The following is a 19,003-nucleotide window of genomic DNA, read 5'->3' as shown; positions in this document are numbered from 1 at the left end:
CTTGTTGCGCTCGCCATGCTTATTTTATTCAACCTTTATCGCCACTGGGATGGTACAAACAAGTCGGTTTTAAATATAAAAATCAAGAAAACGCATATCAAACTTTTCCATGTCGACGTTCTGCTTGACCTTCTGACCATGCCAACCCAATGCATGTCAACCTTTTTCATGTGTCAACCTTTTGACTTTGGACCAATAGTGGCCCATCTTTTTGACTGTCGATCTAATTGCCGCATCCCATCTCATACATTAGCTGCATTATGGGCCTTATTCTGACCGCTTCGCTTGGACCCGTGCACGGGCTGAAGCAAATGTTCCAAACCGCACCTAGCCAGTGGATAGCAGGCGCCGAACAGATGGTTGGCATGCGAACGGGTGTTTTTTTGTGGACATCCATTCGCATGCCTGTGGGAACCTCCTCCATCATTCGATGGTCCCAGGGCTGGCGCCACCACTAGGCAGCTCTAGGCATTTGCCTAGGGCGCCGGCACCTGGAGGGCGGCAGTTCGCCCCTCACCCCCAGCATGGAGGGTTAGCGAACTGTGTAAAAACTTGCGTCACCGGCATCCCTGAAAATAACTAGCGCTATGCGCGCGGCGGCGCTGGAAGCGCTAGTTATTTTCTATTTACTGCAGGGAACCCACCGGCCGCCGCCAGCTTTATACACAATGACAGTGCCGCAGGTTCCTCCGCGGCACAGACACCCCTGCCCGCTCCAGCACTGCAGGGATGCCGGCGCCGCAAGTTTTTTACACAATGGTTGTGCGCATGCGTATACACACAACATCAGTACACTGGCCAAATTCGGCTCCGAGTGAAGCGATCAGAATAAGGGCCTATGTTCAGTGTATCAATGGGGGAAATTAATTTCTAGGCAACGGTTGTAGTCATCGCACATATGCGTAAGTCTAATCACGCTTCGATCCGGCGGCCGGCGATACCGATTTAATATCAATGTCCGGCGGGTGCCGACATCAACAAGGAGGGAGGTGCAAGTGGGGGGAAGGAGGGGGATGTGTCAACCTTCCAACCCCGTCGACCGTAGGCATTTCAACCTAAAGTTGGTCGACCCAATGACCCATACCCATATGGTTTTGCTGCTTCAGTAGCTTCTACCACTATTGAAATATTCACTGCAAAATAACTCTGCCAATCCCATGTATGTCACAAATCACCTTATTTGTAATTTATATTTTCCCTGTAAAACCATGAACAGATGAAGGGTTATCATCTATGACCTGAAACGTCGGTCCGCTTTTTTTATCCCGCCTGATATCTGCCGCATACGACACTGTTAAGATTGCAGTTATTATTGTCCCGCTTGCTGTTAGTCATTATAGATAAGAATTCAACTGAACAAAGAGATATGTATCTTCAGAAGGCTTCAAAAACTACAAAAGAAACAATTAATGCTTCAGCATAAACCTAACAGTTTCATATCTCTATTAGTAAATGCAGTATGCGCTGCAAGGAAGAAAATTACATTTCATTGTAGGAAATTAGAGGCATCTGCCAAAATCTACACCTTATTTGTTCAGCTTCATGTTGTTTACAAATATTTACGAGTGTCCAACTAAAAACCGTACAAAGATCCACTACCCGTCCTTATCAGAGCTGTACGGATCGGTTTTCCTGAAATATGAACAATTCCGAACTTTGGGGTTATTGAGTCAAATTGAGTCACAGTTTTGAATCACTGTGGGGTTCCGAGGGGAATACAGTGCTGTCTGGGGACTGTTGTTAGTTCGGAACTTTTACAAACCAAACTGGGGTTTTGGATTGCAAGTAAACTGGTCCAAATGACACTATTTTACGATTTTTTTTCCATTAATGTTCATTGATTTTTATTGATTTGAAAGGAATCCAAAACCAAACCAAAGGGGTAATGAGGGTAATTTTTATAAAACCAAAGCATGACTATGAATTGGAACTAAAGCAAAAACACCAGGGTCTCCCATATCTCTAATCCTTATGTACCCAACAAACATTCTCCTCCTATAGTACTTGCAGGGCAGTAGAGTGCCTGACCGGGCCCAGGTACTTTTCAGGGGGTGTGGCCTAATCATGGAAGGTGTCGCTATGCACCCTTTGAATAAAATACAGAAAAAACTATCACTTAATGCACCTTCCCGGCCACACTACAGCTCAGCACAGAGACGCGTGTGATAGGTTGAGAATAGCTGCGGCTTCTGTCAGGTAATAGGGGACTAACTAGGCCCCTCCATCAGACCTGGGCCCAGGTAATTAGTACACCCCCTCTCCCTCTCTCAGCACCACTTTTCCTAATCCAATTTGTAACATACTTGGTGCTATTTTGCCCAGGCTGCCATGGACCCGGAGGCCTGGGTGGGATGGGGCATGGCACTGTAAATATTATCATTGCGGCACCTCCTACTGTCACACGGAGCAGCCTGGGCATGGCGAATTGCATCATAGATCAAAGAGAGAGAGAGTCCATTGGAAGGCCCTGAAACTCAAAAGTCTTCCATTCAGTTGGAGAGAGTAGGCAACCTTAATATGTAAGTACAGTATGGCTTATATGATTGAAAATATATAGATACCTAATTAATGTCTATGAAATGCGTATAGCATCCTGTGTTTTATTTTCATCTTCATAGACCTTAGACTCAGTCTTACCTTTACTTATGTCTTCAAATTCAATCCACAGCTGTCTCTGAACCTGCCTGTTGGGGTACCAGATGGAGCAGGTCTCCTCAAACCCATAGACCGCCTCCTGAATATAATGGTTTCCATACTGTTCTAACAGCGGCATAAATTCCAGGCGCGACGTAGCTCCGTCAAGTGCATGAAGAGCGTGAGTGAAAGCTGACAGGAAACAACCAAGTTCAATATCAATAAACAGCTGTCTGCAACGTCATCCCTACTTATGACTTAAATAGAATCAGCTGAAGAGGTAAATTCCCAACCAATCAGCTGGTGTCTCTCTATAGCTTATTCGGTACTTATGTAGTATCTGGGCTGCCGATTTTTTGATTGTATGCCTTAAGTTAAGGCATACAATCAGATGCGATGCGATGCGATATCGCATCGCATCGCATCCGATATCGGATGCGATATCGGATGCGATGACCCGATTTTTCCATAGGAATCAATGTTAAAATGATTCCTATGGAAAAATGGGTCCTTTTCATACCCCTACTATCCAAGTGGGCATGGAGTTGGATATAAACCTGTGGCGAGCGTAGCGAGCCACCGAGCCCGAAGCGTGGCGAGCGAAGCGAGCCCCGCGAGGGGACGGTATTCGTCCCCTCACGGGGCTCGCTTCGCTCGCCACGCTTCGGGCTCGGTGGCTCGCTACGCTCGCCACAGGTTTATATCCAACTCCATGCCCACTTGGATAGTAGGGGTATGAAAAGGACCCATTTTTCCCATTGAATTCCATGTTAAAATGGACTCAGTCCATTTTAACATTGATTCCTATGGAAAAATCGGGTCATCGCATCGCATCGCATCGCATCGAATCGCATGGTCGCATGCGATGCGATGCGATCTCCCGATCCGACCCGATTTAGAAATCGGCAGCCCAGTTACTACATAAGTACCGCTTATTCATTATGTTTTCAGTTGGTTTGATGCATTTCCCCCTAAATTGCTGATGGTTCTTCTGTTTTGCCTGTTTATCACAGTGATATACTGTATACTACCCCTAAGGATTGACAAAGTAGAGAGTGCCCCTTCTTGAAGTCCTGTGTCTGGTGAGACCTCTGGTGTCTGCAACACTGGCCAAACTGCTCTACCTCTACATTGTTTCAGGGAAATGTGAAATTTGCTTATGACAAATTATACTTGATAGACTTCAACCCATGTCCCCTCTCTGTCTGGACCCTGACTGGAATTCCGGCATTTCGACCCCGGATGGCAGCCCTGCCCATAAGCCAAACAAGAAATGAATAGATATTCATGGGAACAACAATGAAATATCTTCTAACAAATAAAGGATACATTTTGTTTGATTATAAATGTACTATTTTGGTGCTACCAAGGTTTCCTAAGAACACAAATAATCCTTTTAAGCATTAGTATTTCTTTTATACATTTTTGGTACAAACATCTCATTACCACAGGTACTGAACTGTGTTTCATTGTTTGATGAAAATAACATATTTTCTTCTAGTATTAATATGTCATAATTGATTGGCCCTCTTCTTAGCAATATTTTTTGCTTTTCCGCAGCCAAGAACACAAGGTCAATTTTAATGAGTAGGAATATTTATCAAATAGCTCATATTCTCATCAAGAAACCTTAGCGGACCGGGTTACATGACATAAGCAGGCAAAGTTGAACCAATTAGTAGCTTTGACATTTTCACTCATTTATTTTGGTTTTAGGATTACTCTAGAAAGATTGCATTATTCTCCAGACTTGTAAAATTGTATTCAAATTGGTCAAGGTTCGATGAACTCGCTCAGCACTTCATGCCCCGGAAAGAGCAGGTCATCTGTGGCCGCAGCAGAGGTATCATTAAAGGCAATCCGTGTGCTCCAAAGGGCTTATTGACAAAATCTCGAAATAGTGCTGAGTGGTAACTAAGTGCTACATCTTATTTTAAGTGGCATTTGTTCAATATCCATAATAACCATCTGTTTCTATTCGGTGTACATGCATTTTCTTTCATGTTCTTACCTTGAGAGACTGTGGCTTGGTTGAGTCGGACGTGATACATAACAGACCGCACGACCCAGTGTTGGATTAAAGGATAACCAGTCACTTCACTGAAATTGACCATGCCTGCAAGTAAAGACAATGTCTAAGCGCAGAGACATTTACTTTTCGGTCATGCATCATTTGAACAGCAGTTTCTTTTTCGCCGTGAAGGTACCTACTGCTCTTCATACAGCCTGGTGTTATCGGGTTTTTATTTACTGACCTGGGACTTAACATTTTCGAGAACCTGGCGGTTATTTGGAAGAAAAAAGAAATGTAACAAGCCACAGGAACAAATGATTTGTATGCGTTACGTACATTTACTACTGTAGCTTGTAACAGATGAAACACATATACAGGCTTCTTTATATTTGCATTTGTATGTAAATGTTGGAGAGTATACAAACCTATATAATGTAACATTGGCACTTTTATGATAACTTTCAAGATAATGCTCAAAATTAAAGGTAGGATGGCAGGCAATGTTCATATGAATAAATATAATTTCCTCTTGGTGATCCAAAGCACTAAGCAATCATAGCCCAACTGATGTTCGGATCGGCCAGCTCATCCAGCATGCCTGGTTGCAGAAAACACAATCCGCTCAAGGCTCTTTCCACAGCTCTATCCTGATTGGTAGATATTAAATCCATATATTTTCTCAATGAGGCAGAGAAATCCTTCCCTCTCTATATAAACTAAATAGCTTAGATCAGTGTTTTTCAACCAATCAGTGTTTTTCAACCACTGTGCCGTGGCACACTAATGTGCCTTTAGCTGTTCTCAAGTGTGCCCCCAGATCTAGAGATGCCAAAACCAGTTTACAACCACCGCCAGTTCAACTGTTATTTACTGGTCTCTTCTTTTCATGTAAAAAGCCAATGTATTTTATTTTTGTGACCTGTGGGAACCAGTGTGATTGTTTTTTATATGGGGCCAATAGGTTTGTTTTTTTTCCTGTGTGGGCCAATGTGTTTTGCCCTGTGGGGATCTCATGGTGTGCCTTGGCAATTTTAATATCTTATTTAGTGTGCCGCTTGGTAAAAAGGTACTTGTTTCCTAGCACGGCGCCCGTCGGGTTCCATCGCATACCATAACTTAAGGTATGCAATGGGACCCGATCTGAAGGTTAGGTAAAAGCATACTCTTGTGCCCATAGGGTTGACAGTCCTCATGGGGTGGATCTGCCAAAACTGGCAAGGTTCATACTGGGGGCTGATGCAAGTCAGCTGAAATTGCTCGTACATTATGTACAAAGAAATTATATACTTGTACTGTATGTAAAATGATGTGCATTTATACAAGCAGACAGCCCCTATCTATACTCTTGGTTTGATACTCATCATCATCAGTAAAATATTAATCTGGGGAAAAAAAAGTTCATTTTAATTAATGTACGGTTCTCCCTAGCCCGCAATTCTCTCAACATGCCCTCACCAAACACTTTATAATTTACCAGCCTCCACAGCAAAGCCACATGTATAACAGTATTAGATTGTGTTAGAAAGCACTACATAAATGGTGGACACTAGGACCCTTCGAGGTCTAGCCTCCAATCTGATGTATTACTGCACATATGCGGCACCCATCTTGCAGTTCCTTACTAAGTACAGTGAGACAGTGATGAAGACATTTGTCTTCCACTAGCTCCAGAGAGACCTGTAATACAAAGCTGCTCCAGCAACCATGCGCCACTATCCATTAGCAGCACACACTCATTGGCTGAAGAGCGGTGGTATAAAACCCCACTTTGCTCAAAGCTTTGATCCATTACCAGTGTGTATACAAAATGAGTATGCCTGTACCTGTTGTTGTAATAATAATAATAATAATAATAATAATAATAATGATTTTATGTAACAATCTTTCTCCCATGGACACTTTACAGATGTCAAATGCAAATCAAGTAAAAATGATTTACTATTACAGCAAGTGTAGGGTGACAAATTGATTTTGCAGTGTAAATGATTGCCACTTAAAAAAAAAAAAACTGGAGATTTCTCACCAAATCTCTCACTCATAGGTTTTTGTTATTTTTTTTTACTAAGGGCAGTATTCAATGAGAAAAATTTGCCCTGTTTTATGGCGAATTTGTGCTTTTTTCGCCTTGGACAGAGCATTTTGCTCTCCAAAAGCGAGCAACCCTATTCAATGTGAAATATTCGCCGTCTTTTTAAGTGATTTTCGCCGTCTCTCTCCGTGTAGCAATTCTCCATCTTTTCATGGAGAGCTGGAATGTGAACTTTTAAACTAAAAGGTTTTTTTTTTTTAATTTTGGTGTCAAAAAATCAGGATTTTTTTTCTGTGAAGGGGCATGTTATGTTTTTTTTACACAGAGCAGCCAGCAGGGGGCCGGAGCGCTCGAGCCGCTCATTAGATATTCATATATTCACTGCATCCGATCATTACATATGCACGATCGGGTGCAGTGAATACTGGGTCCCCCTCTGGCTATAGGGGGGGGGGGGCAGCTTGTGCTGCCTGGGTCCCGGGGGGGCCCACCTCCCCTCCACATATGTTCTGGGGCAGCCAGGGAGACTTTAATCTCCCTGGCTGCCACCGTCCCCCGGCTCCCTGCCAGCTCCCTGCCGCGGACGCTCGTCCGCTGCAGGGGTTAAGACTCGCCGCGGGTGGCGGCGAGTCTTAACCACATTGAATAGAGCGAGCAGGAGTGGCAGCGAGCCCTCCGGAACAGGGCGAGTGCATGGCGAGAGAAAAAATCTCTCGCCATGCATGGCAAATTTTTTTCATTGAATACTGTCCCAAGACTGGAGTTCTATTTCAGATGGGAAGTGGCTATGGACAACCAATTTACTTCCTATTTATTGAGCACATTTCAGAAGATAATAGATAGTATCTGATTGGTTGCCCATCGCAACATCCCATTTGAAACAGAACTCCCATTTTAGTAAATAAATCCCATAGAATCCAATAGGTATAGTGCGGGTCTTTTTATTCTAATAAATCCTATGTTTGGGCCATACAGTATAAGCATTTCAATAAAAATATGAACAAAACATTACAATAAAGTTAACAATACATCAAAATACCATGGGCAACCACATGGTAAAACCACCGGCTTTTATTCCAGTTCAATTGCTTACAATAATTCAAGACTAAACCCTTTCTTTAAAAAAATAAATAAATGAAATATGCAAAATGTTTAGCTAATGGAAATAATCCCTAAAGATGCATTTTACATTTAGTAATCTAAAGAAGTATAAAAATGACTTGTCATCCATCACCATAGCAAAAGACAAAGACCTGGCAAACATTAAAAAGCCACATAAGTGTTGGTCTCCACAAATACACATGGTCATATGAAATATTTCAGTGGACCGTTGACGTGGTAGGAGTTTTGCATTGCTGCAGGTTGGATCTACAACATTGTATCATTTATAGTCTAACTCTAAACCATACTTACCTATTTTAAAAAAATTAGTTTCAGGAAGATTATAGTTGGCAGTAGAATTTTGCACAGCACCCCATTAAGGGGGTGTGTCCCGCTCCACCCAAAGGGCGTGTCTAGTTCCTTATATGGGCATAAATGTGCTTAAATTCTTGTTGTGAGAATTTTCTAGATAACATTAGTAACTATGGGCCTTATTCTGATTGGTGCGGTCCGTTCCGAATTCTTTAGGATGGCAATTTTTAGCTACCTGCGCATGCGCAAGCAACGCAATGCGCATGTGCAACGCAGTGTCTTCGAACTCGTTCTCAGCAATACTGTCTACAAATGTCCACAAACTCCCTCAGGAAATATGGGCATAATATGGGCGTCATGAGGGCGTACACAAGGGCGCGGTTTCAAAGTGGGCAAAACTGGGTGTAAATCTGGACGTACACGTGGGAGTGCACGAACTGTGGTAGGCGTGCATTCGGACTGGACACCGAGCGCAAGCGAACCAACACGGCAGAAATCTTCGGTGTCAATAAGCAGCTTTCACTTCTCGGAAGGTTCATGCGCTAGGCATTTGGATTGCCCAATTAGTACGCCCGCACCTTAAACACTCGCAGCTGAGCACAATATAATCCAGTCCTCTGGTCATTAGTGATTAATTAAACACTTTTCACAGGTTCAATTGGAACAACTAACACAGGTAAAGGTGCAACAATGAAGTAATAAAACTTAACAAGATGTAAAGGTTAATCTAAAGTGCAAGTAATGTGCTTAAGTGTCAATTAGGAAGTAATTGATTACATTTAAAAATAATATATATGTTATGAGGTACCCTAATTGGATAAGTGTCATGTTGCTGAAGCATGATTTCCGAATAGATTACTGAGGTTTGCGCACATACACCAACTCGGTGCGTATGGTCAGCTTCCCGTCCGTTCGGACGCAGTAAGACCGTCTAGAATCTTTGAGTTCCCACCGCACACGCATGTTCGGATGCAGTCCAAAGACACTCCCTCTTCTTAGAGAGTCCGTCCGAACGGATGAGGACGACCTGTGGGCGTGTGTTCTTAGAATGTCCGCCGTGCGTTTCGTTCGGGCATTTCCGAACGAACGCGCATTTCCAAAGAGTCAACCAGAATAAGGCCCTATATACTTTGGGAAATGCAGCAAGTATTGATAATTACATTACATTGCTGCCTGTAATATTGGATTATTTGTTTGCAATTATTTGCTGTGATATTTGGTTTCTTCTATCTCAGCACAACATACTGTACGTGATAATAAATGCGAATTCCAAGTGCAAATCCCATCTGATTGTATATCTCTCTGATTTCTTTTTTCCCCCCAAAAAGGTAACAGCTGCATAAGGTGTGTTAGGAGAAATCAGGGTGATTTGTAGACTCTTCAGGGAGAGAGGGAGATTGCTCCTATTTCAGGGAGTCTCCTGCAGAATGCAGGAGGATAGACAACTATGCTCTAACCTAAAGAACAGAGCTGGGGTGACAATGATTCATTAATTTTGTGTAGTGTGGTTAACTTTGGATAGGCCTAAGAACACTAAAAATCATCAAATGTGGAATGAAGATAATAGTTATAGAACAAGGGCCTGTGCCAGAGGAATCAGAATTTTAGTACAAGGAACCAATAATATCAATATGGAAACCTATACTTATGGGGGAAACCATATTATACATGTAAAATGTTTTGTAAAAAATTAAAAATAATTATGTTATAAAAATAAAGGCTTGTTTTCTTTTATTGCCCATTGTCTGTCCTTTTACCTTTATTCAGCTTTTTTTGTCATCTTTACCGAGTGTGCCAATGATTCTGGAACCACGTGAGTATTATTTGTGGTGTACAATCGTCTAGCAATGTGTTTGGATATGAGCACTGTGCATTGCTTGTCTTATAAAAAAAGGAAAAAATATGTATAGTCAGGGCAGCTGAGAGGGGAGGGGGGCAGGTACTAATTACCCGGGCCTGGGCTTGCTGGAGGGGCCTGGCAGGGGCCCTGGTCCGACCCCCCCCCCCCCCTTCCCCCTCTGTCCCTCCTTCATCAGCAGCAGCACACATAAAGCATGTGCTGTGCTGACAGCAGGCTCAGCATGTGTGTTTCACTGACAGCGTGAGAACTCATGCTGAGCCTGCTGTCAGCACAGCACATGCTGCAGGTGTGTGCTGCTGCTGCTGAGTTTAGAGTTTTCTTTCACCCCCTCTAAACATTTTGGGGGTGTGGCCACACCTCCCACACTTAGGCCACAACCCCAAAATGTTACAGAGGCACGGCATTCCTCTCGGATGCCCTGTGTATAGTAAAAATGTCTCTTTTTTCTGTATTCTAAATTCTCTGCCAGAGAATGGTACAGCTGGTAGTTTGTTGGTTGTGTTATTATACATCCTGGATGGCGGATCGCCAGAACGTCCCCGCTGGTGATCCGCCAGCAGCCCCGCCATCCATCAGACTGAGACGCGCGTGCGTCTCACGCGCACGCGCGTCTCAGTATCCGTCGGCGGGGCGACGGAAACCCTGTCCGTCTCCACCTCAGGGAGACAGGGTTAGGGGGGCAGGCGGCGGGGTCCCCGGGTTACCGCCGACTAGCTGGCGGGGTCCCGGGGGAGCGGATGGAAGTGCCGTCGGAAGGGGACGCGCGCGCCTCCCCTTCTCGACAACGATATGGCGCTGGCGGGGGATAGCGGCTGGCATCGCCAGCGCCATCCCCTGCCAAGATGGGACCTGCCCCATCTGTACATATATTATGTCAGCAGCAGTTCAAATGCTGGACTGTCCATGTGCTATAATTCTTGTCTTTGGTGGTCCTGAAGGGTTCTCCTAAATGACCTTGTGCTGGCCCTGCTTCCTAAACTTGTTACACAAAGTCACTATAACGGAGCACAGCAATCGAGACCAAAAAGAAGCTAAGCAATTGGAGTATCCAAAGGAAGCTTGATGCTGCAACAAGAGGCCACTTTAGCTGAGTGTGTTTATGACACTTCAGGTGGCCCTGCAGCAGCTTGACACCGGATGAGGGAAAAGCTGAGCATAGGAAGTGTGTTATGGACATTCCAGGCAGTGGTTTCCTAGGCTGCAGAATGTTGGTGAAGAAATCATACCAAATATAGGTGCCAAAGGCCCTGCACCCTGTGGTCCTGATAGGTTGGGGCTGTGAACTTCTGGCCAGGTGGAGGGCAGTTGTGGGACACTTGCCCACACAGACAGGTGGCCAAGAGCACTGTTCCCGGAGATTAGGTAAATGCATACTCTCGTGCCCATAGGGTTGACAGTCCTCATGGGGTGGAACTGGCAAGGTGCATACACGAGAGCTGATGCAAGTCAGCAGAAATTGCTCATACATTACGTACATAGAAATTAAAAACTCGTACTGTACTGTACTTGTACTGTAGGCTGATGTCCTGTGACATCAGCCGCCTGTCCCCGGCAGGGGATGCCCAGCGTTTTCCTGGGCGCACCCAGCATTTTCATGGTTGTGCCATGGAAATGGAGGGCATTGGCATGTGGACACCCCCTGCCCGCCTCCATCCCACCCACCCCTGAACGAGCGCCACAGCGACTATGCAAGTCGCCAAAGGTGCTCGCAAAGAAGCCCTGCATATACGCATATGCAAATATGAGCATGCGCAATACAGAAACATCGGTCCCCGGTGTGAACACGCCGGGGACCGAATCAACTAGAATCAGGCCCTAAGTTGAGTATGATAAATCTTATACATGTATTTTACTTACACAATAGGGGTCTGTAATTTTATTTTAAACAAGATGATAATGAGATGTCTGTCCTGTCCAGATTTGCTTTGATTAAGTATCATATTGTAGTATGCTTTAAAGTGACATCTTGTTAAAAGGCATCTTTTATTTAACATGCTAGGTCCGACAAATAGTGCACAATGGGCTATCGTTCCCGGTGGAAAAGCAAATCCTTCCTGCCATGCGCTGTTTGTAAATAGTAATTGTAGGCGAATTGTATGACTTCATATACTCATGCCGAAAATCCACATGGCGCTTATTCACCACATTAGTCATATATCAGATACACAGACCAGTGAGAGATCATTGTTAGCTGTGTGATGATCATTGTGTGGATGAATGTGAAGAGCTGTGAAATTACCCCTTGAAGCACAAATAAGATTAAGAACTTGCATCCATTAATTTAAGTCTTAATTGATCAAAATCATTAAATAAGCTACTCTGAAAAGTTGTGATATCACATAATCCATCTGAAACCTGGTATGTGCCAAGTGTTATAATTAATTCTGCACGTAATCCGATTGATGTACTGTCGACTTAAAACACCTCAATACAATATATAGGGTTGGGATCATTTGGTCTATTGCATTATGGTAGAAAGTCATTAGGTCGAATCCATTAGGTCGACATGCTAAAAGGTCGACATGACTCTAGGTCGACATGGGAAAAGGTCGACATGATTCTAGGTCGAAAGGTCATTAGTTCGACAGGTCATTAGTTCGACAAGGTCATTAGTTCGACATTGTCTATGTCGACATTCACAAGGTCGACATGGGGTTTTTCACTGTTTTTTTACCTGAATGTCAACACAGTCGACATGGACACAGTTTAAAGTGCACTGCATCCCCTCGCATCGCTCGCTGCGCTCGCTATGCGTCGGGCGCGGTGCCTCGCTACGCTCGGCACACTATTTTATTCTCCCACCACGCCCTAGTGGATGGTAGGGCATGAAATACCGCCTGTCGGCACATGTTGGCTCAAAAAACAGTGAAAAACTCCATGTCGACCTTGTGAAAGTCGACATAGACAATGTCGAACTAATGACCTGTCGAACTAATGACCTGTCGAACTAATGACCTTTCGACCTAGAATCATGTCGACCTTTTCCCATGTCGACCTAGAGTCATGTCGACCTTTTAGCATGTCGACCTAATGGATTCGACCTAATGACTGTCTACCATAATGCAGTAGACCAAATGACCGCATCCCAATATATATATATATATATATATATATAGATGTATATAGTAGATGAGCGGACCGGCACTCTCAACAAAGGCCCCAGTGCCTTTCTGTGACTATGGATATGCGATGAAAGAAAGAAGGCACTCCAGGGACTTTAGAAAAATGAAAAACGTGTATTACACTGCAACAAGAACGGCCAATGTTTCGGGGCTACAACGCCCCTTTGTCAAGGCATACAAGTGGAAAAAATACAATCAAATGATTGACTTCCATTTGTTAAAACCCGGGTCCAGCAAGCCGGCAATCCGACCCAGCAGGGTTTTACTCAGGTCGGACCCCGGGAAACCCGGGTTGAGCGAACCGGGTCCCGTTTACACTATAGGGAGGAGGCAGCGTCAAGCTCCAAGCGATGACCCCCCGATGATGTGCCGCTGCTCTGCCTCCATGTGACATCAGCGACCCGGCTAATCGCCAGGTAGCTGAGGGGAGATTCACCTCGCAAATGCTAGGTCGCTCATGGGACAGACCCGTGTCCGAATCCCGGAGGTGGCCGGCATTTGCGATGTGAAAGGTGTAATAGCTTCTTGGGGAAGAATACAAAAATCCATCAACTGTAACATATTATAAATCCAGCAGCATCTGCATACATGATAATGATAAGGTTCCTGTATTATCAATGACATACATTAGTGAGATAGTCACAAGCATACTGGAAAGATTCAAGAACTCAAAACTCCACCTAATATTGTCCCAAAAGACAACTGTCAACATATCACATCCAGTACTTGGCTACCTATTCATATTGCAATGTTACCTCCTTGCTACATATATCTGTGTTCTGTGCATCTTTTACTAGATTATAGGACCTATATTTTTTGATATCTATATATAAAAGGCTAGATTTTCCTCACCCTTTTGAGGTGAAGTACCGCCAGCGACCACTACAGGCCACTCGATGGACTAAATTACTCCTTAACAGAAAGTGAAACCAACATGATCTGTCCAAACTTGCTGGATATGGACAGAGGGAACTGTGAAGACAGAGATTGGAGGTATGAGCGGATCGGGACTAAGCTGTCCTTTTGACAGGCTCTTAACTAGTGAGATTATATTTATCCAACCCGACCCCTCTACCACTTCCCCCACATTTAAAAAAAAATATTGCTAAGCAACACTCAGCTACCCTGGTGATACAGGCTGTCCGCCGGCCTCCAGATGCACTCACATCAGCAAGCCTGTACTTTGGGGTCTAAAGGGCAGAAATTGCTATACGGCGATTTCCGCACGCAGAAAAATGCAACCGCAGTCTAAGTGGCAATGGCAGCAGTGGGTGGGCATCGACACAGTGTTAAGGCCAAGGGGGCCAAGGACGGAACCCTAAGGGACCCCGACAGGAAGGATGGAAGGTGGTGAGGTGGAGCCAGAGGCAGAGACTGAGAAGGAACGGTTGGAGAGGTAAGAGGAAAACCAGTTGAAGACCGTGCCAGAGAGGCCAATGTTTTGGAGTGTGTGGAGGAGGAGAGGGTGATCCACAGTGTCAAAGGCAGCAGATAGGTACAAAATGATAAGCAGGGAGAAGTGACCCTTAGATTTGGCTGACAGCAGGTCATTGGTGACTTTCACTAGGGCAGTCTCAGTGGAATGAAGTGGGCAAAAGCCAGATTAAAGGGGATCAAGGATGGAGTGGTCAGACAGGTAGCTGGTGAGATGCCTGTAAACCAGCCGTTCTAGTATTTTAGAGGCAAATGGGAGAAGAGAGATAGAGCGGTAGCTTGTAACCACTTTTGATTTTAATTCATTAATAGTAGTTGCTGTAACCACCCCCTCCGGCAATGAGTTCCAGAATGTTACTGCTCTAATGGTGAAGAATCCTCTTCTTAATTTATTTATTTATTTTCCTCGAGCCTCAGTACTTGCCCACGTGTCCTAAGTATAGGCCTGTTAGTGACCAATCATCTCCCAGTTCCATATGATTCCCAATCCTGTATTTGAACATACTAATCATATCCCCTCTCAACCTCCGTTTCTCCGGTGAAAACATATTCAGCCTGGTTAACCTATCTTTGTATTCTAGTGATTCGAGACCTGTTACTAGCTTAGTCACCCTTCTCTGTACCTGTTCCAAATCATTTATGTCCTTTTTAAGGTGCAGTGCCCAGAACCGATCAGAGCTTGTGACGTCAGCACAGGCCCCGATCAGCCTGTTTCTATGACACAGGTAGTAGGTTCTAGGTTACCCTTAGACTGGCAAAATCATTCAGTGATGAGTTGCACACGGACTTGCAGCCAGCAGCTGATCGGCGTGATTTTTGCAAGCCTTTCACAGACTTGCACAGGAATCTGATCCCAAGGCTCTGCAATTTCGCTGAGCAACGATTAGGTCTGAATAACCCCCATTGTCTGAATGAACAAAACTGTCTTATCATCAGTCAGCCAAGAGTAAGACGGCGCCGTTCTCATGGAAAACACGTTTATGGTTTCTCTCCCTCCATATAAAAGGGATTATTTTGGAATACAGAAGCCGGTGATTGAGAACTTTCCAGGACGTAATAGTGAGATCTGGTCAGGATTTTTGAGGACATGGCATGCTGTGTAAGGCACAGAGAGCAGACCCTAGCGTGCCAAAATATCCTTTTATCATATTAATAGAAGGTCAACCTCATCTGTTGAAGTCATGTTACCAATTTCCATAAAGGGAAGATAATGTATGTATGCATAAGGTTACAGCGCGAGTTAAAGAGGAGGCTGCGGACAGCTTTGGAGATAGGTGAGTAGAGAAGTAATGACAGATCCTGTTTATCTATGAAAGCTGCTAATTAGACGGGGTTCATACAATATCGGAGAGCTGACTACGCGGCATATGTTAGAGTGGGATAAGAAGGTGTCTAAGAAAAGCGTAATGGTTCGATAATGTCACCGTGCTGATTAGTAATGACTTCAGCTGAAACCGTCTGCCTGTGAAATTCTTAGACTGAGCATTCTGACTTTAACCCTTGGCTATCAAGTCTCAGCCGTATTACGCAGCCCCAGCCACCAGGACACCAGTCACATATGAGCCATGCAGATTGGGAGAGATTGCTCTGTATAACATAATCCTCCCCGATACTGGAAATCCCTCGAACCTGACAGATAAATAGCTGGAGAGTGACGGGAAGTGTTAGAGGATTTGTGTGGACAAACAGGTACAGTTGATTTTAAAGTCCAGTGCTTTTAATTAAAGCCTGAATTTATGGGATTCCTCTGCTGTAAATATGGAAGCTGCCTGCCCACCACATGATTTCATCGTCCTTTATTTATATGGTGCTACAATAATGAAAACACAAATCAGAGAAAAGTAACTTCCAACAAAATCCTGATTTTTGACCATGGATTTTAGCGGGTCTCCGTACCCATGTCCACTACCCTGTTTTATGTTTTTTTTCCCAGGTTGACACCGTTTCCACTGAAACAGTGTCAGCAGGTGAAAGCCGGGCAGCAGTGGGCTTAGGTCAGCAGGAATGTAGACACCGCTGGGCAGTCACTGGCATGCGGGAACCGGCGGGCAAGTGAACAGCGGCAGGCCACTGGTGGGCGCCAGAAGTGGGAGGTGGATTCGCAATGGCAAGCCTGGGTAGAGTCGTTTCACAGCTTATCCGTGATTTACCAGCTACAGAACATGTCCCGAGAAAAAACCCAGGTCACTAGAGCTGTTTTTTTTTATTGTAGCTGTTTCCCCTGACCTGAGTCCTGGGTCAACCTGGCAAAAACCCCGGGTTATTAGAAGGTGGAAAATGGGTAATAGACAAAGTAATATTTTGTTACAGTACAAATGTAGCGCCCCTCATGCTTGCGGGGGCTGCCGATAGAATCGCCATCCACCAGGCCCCGCCAGCCGTCGGAAGGGGGCTGCGCGCGCCCAGTTTTGACAGAGCTCACTGCCACCTTTCCGCTTCTCCATAAAGCAGAGACAGGCAGGGTCCTGCCGCCCAGCCACCGACAGATCGGGACACGCGTGTGTGTGAGACGCTTGTCCCAGTCTAATGGAGTCCCTCTCCACCAGCGCTCGCCAGCGGGGACGCTCTGGCGAGCTCCGGCAATGAATGAGAGGGGCTCCATCTGTATGTATCTGTTCCAGGAGAACGGCGTCAGCGCGGCCCTTAACTTTACCGATTGTTTATGGTCAGTGGAGGAGGGAAGTCTGACAGTGAATTAAGGACAATAGATGTTTCAGTTGTATTTCTCTGGATAATTTTGTTAATGGCAAAATATGGATTTGAAGACTATAATAAAACGTAGGCTCATGTACATATTTATTTATACTTTATGGGCATGCCCATGAAAGGCTGGGCGTTCCCCTGTATCCTTCCTCTGTCCGCCTATCCTGGAGCGAACTCCCCGGCAAGTGAGAAACTCGCCGAAGATGTTCGCTCTGGGGGTCTGCACGTGCACATATTCGTGCATGCAAAAACCCCAAACATAGGACAGGGGAGCGATTTGGCCAAGAAAGTCGCCCCCTTAGTTTTAGTTCTTTCAATTTCTTTGCACATTGGTAACAAAAACAAAAAAGTTTACTGTATTATATATGAAATTGATGACATAGAAATGTGCTTCTACATTGAACCTGCTGATGGTAAATACACTGCACAGTACAGCACAGGCATCCTGACAGCCAGTAGGGAGATGCAGGCAGGGTGAGGCTGATGATGTCACTCAGGCACAGTATGGCACACAAGTCCTTGCTTGATACATGTCGTGAAGTTATTAGCTGAGCGTGCGTTCAATTGCTTATTGCTTTAACTCTGCTTTTTTGCTGATACAACAGTGAGAAGAATAGGAGATGCGCAGGACGCTGAGGAAGTCACCGCGGCACCACACTTCCTGATCTACAATCCACCACGCACCAGTCCTCCTGGGGACACATTAGAGAGCGTGGGAAGAGAGGTGCCGGACGGGGTCCCGACAGTTGGGATCCCGGAAGGCATTTACCCGACGTCGGGATCCTGACTGTCAAAACACAGACGGCCACCTGCTATTTTCCCTCGTGGGGGTCCACGACCCCCATAGAGGGAGAATAGAATAGGTGGCAATCTTAGCAAGCCACCGTGCCCGCAAGGGGCTTTGTTGCACTCACCATGCTGTCTGAGCCCGACGTCGGGCTAAAAACTGTCGGGATCCTGACTGTCGGACCCCTATACCACACCCAGGAAGAGGAAGACTGTAAAGACAAAGACCACCAGATGAAGATAATGCTCTTCAGATTATTGGTCATCTTGTGGCTGGTATACGAGGTCCTAGCTGATCCAATGCCATCAGACAGCAGCACAAAGGAGGAAAAAAATACAGAAGACCAGAAAGGACGCCAGCACCGGCGTCTCATAAAGGTGGCCATTTCCTGGTTATCAAAGTGGCTGGTCATCATTGGTGTATTCCTGCTGCTGTGTATTTGCATAATAATATACTGTGCATGGAAGGACTATGAGAAGCATGGTGACCATTATAATGAACTATTGAAAGCTGTAGTCGTTAGTAAGTTCTAATCAGCTATGTCACCTGAGAGTGTATACAAACTGCTCCCTGGACCGACCTCGGCTTGTGACTCCGACTATGCTATAGAACGCTCCCTGACCGACCTCGGCTTGTGACTCCGACTATGCTATAGAATGCTGCCTGGACCGACCTCGGCTTGTGACGCGACTATGCCATAGAACGCTCCCTTGACCAACCTCGGCTTGTGACTCCGACTATGCCATAGAACGCTCCCTGGACCGACCTCGGCTTGTGACTCCGACTATGCCATAGAACGCTGCCTGGACCAACCTCGGCTTGTAACTCCGACTATGCCATAGAAGGCTGCCTGGACCTACCTTGGCTTGTGACTCCGACTATGCCATAGAACGCTCCCTGGACCGACCTCGGCTTGCAACCCGACTATGCCATAGAAGGCTGCCTGGACCGACCTTGGCTTGTGACTCCGACTATGCCATAGAACGCTGCCTGGACCAACCTCGCT

The 19,003-nt window shown here is 45.2% G+C and overlaps 1 protein-coding gene across 2 annotated transcripts in view; it reads right to left on the bottom strand.

The window, feature by feature from the left end:
• Positions 1 to 19,003, bottom strand: part of ASTN1 (astrotactin 1) — a 364,520-nt gene that overhangs the window by 61,806 nt on the left and 283,711 nt on the right. For both annotated transcript variants that reach the window (XM_083157262.1, XM_083157261.1), the window contains 2 exons: positions 4,646 to 4,750; positions 2,638 to 2,826 (listed from right to left, as the gene is read on the bottom strand). In XM_083157262.1, the coding sequence (XP_083013388.1) occupies positions 2,638 to 2,826; positions 4,646 to 4,750 (294 nt within the window). The remainder of the gene's footprint in view (positions 1 to 2,637; positions 2,827 to 4,645; positions 4,751 to 19,003) is intronic.

The sequence above is a fragment of the Crinia signifera genome, chromosome 8 (genome assembly GCF_055691185.1).
Source record: "Crinia signifera chromosome 8, ASM5569118v1, whole genome shotgun sequence".
Lineage (NCBI taxonomy): Eukaryota > Metazoa > Chordata > Amphibia > Anura > Myobatrachidae > Crinia > Crinia signifera.
This window is presented reverse-complemented; position numbering and strand designations above follow the sequence as displayed.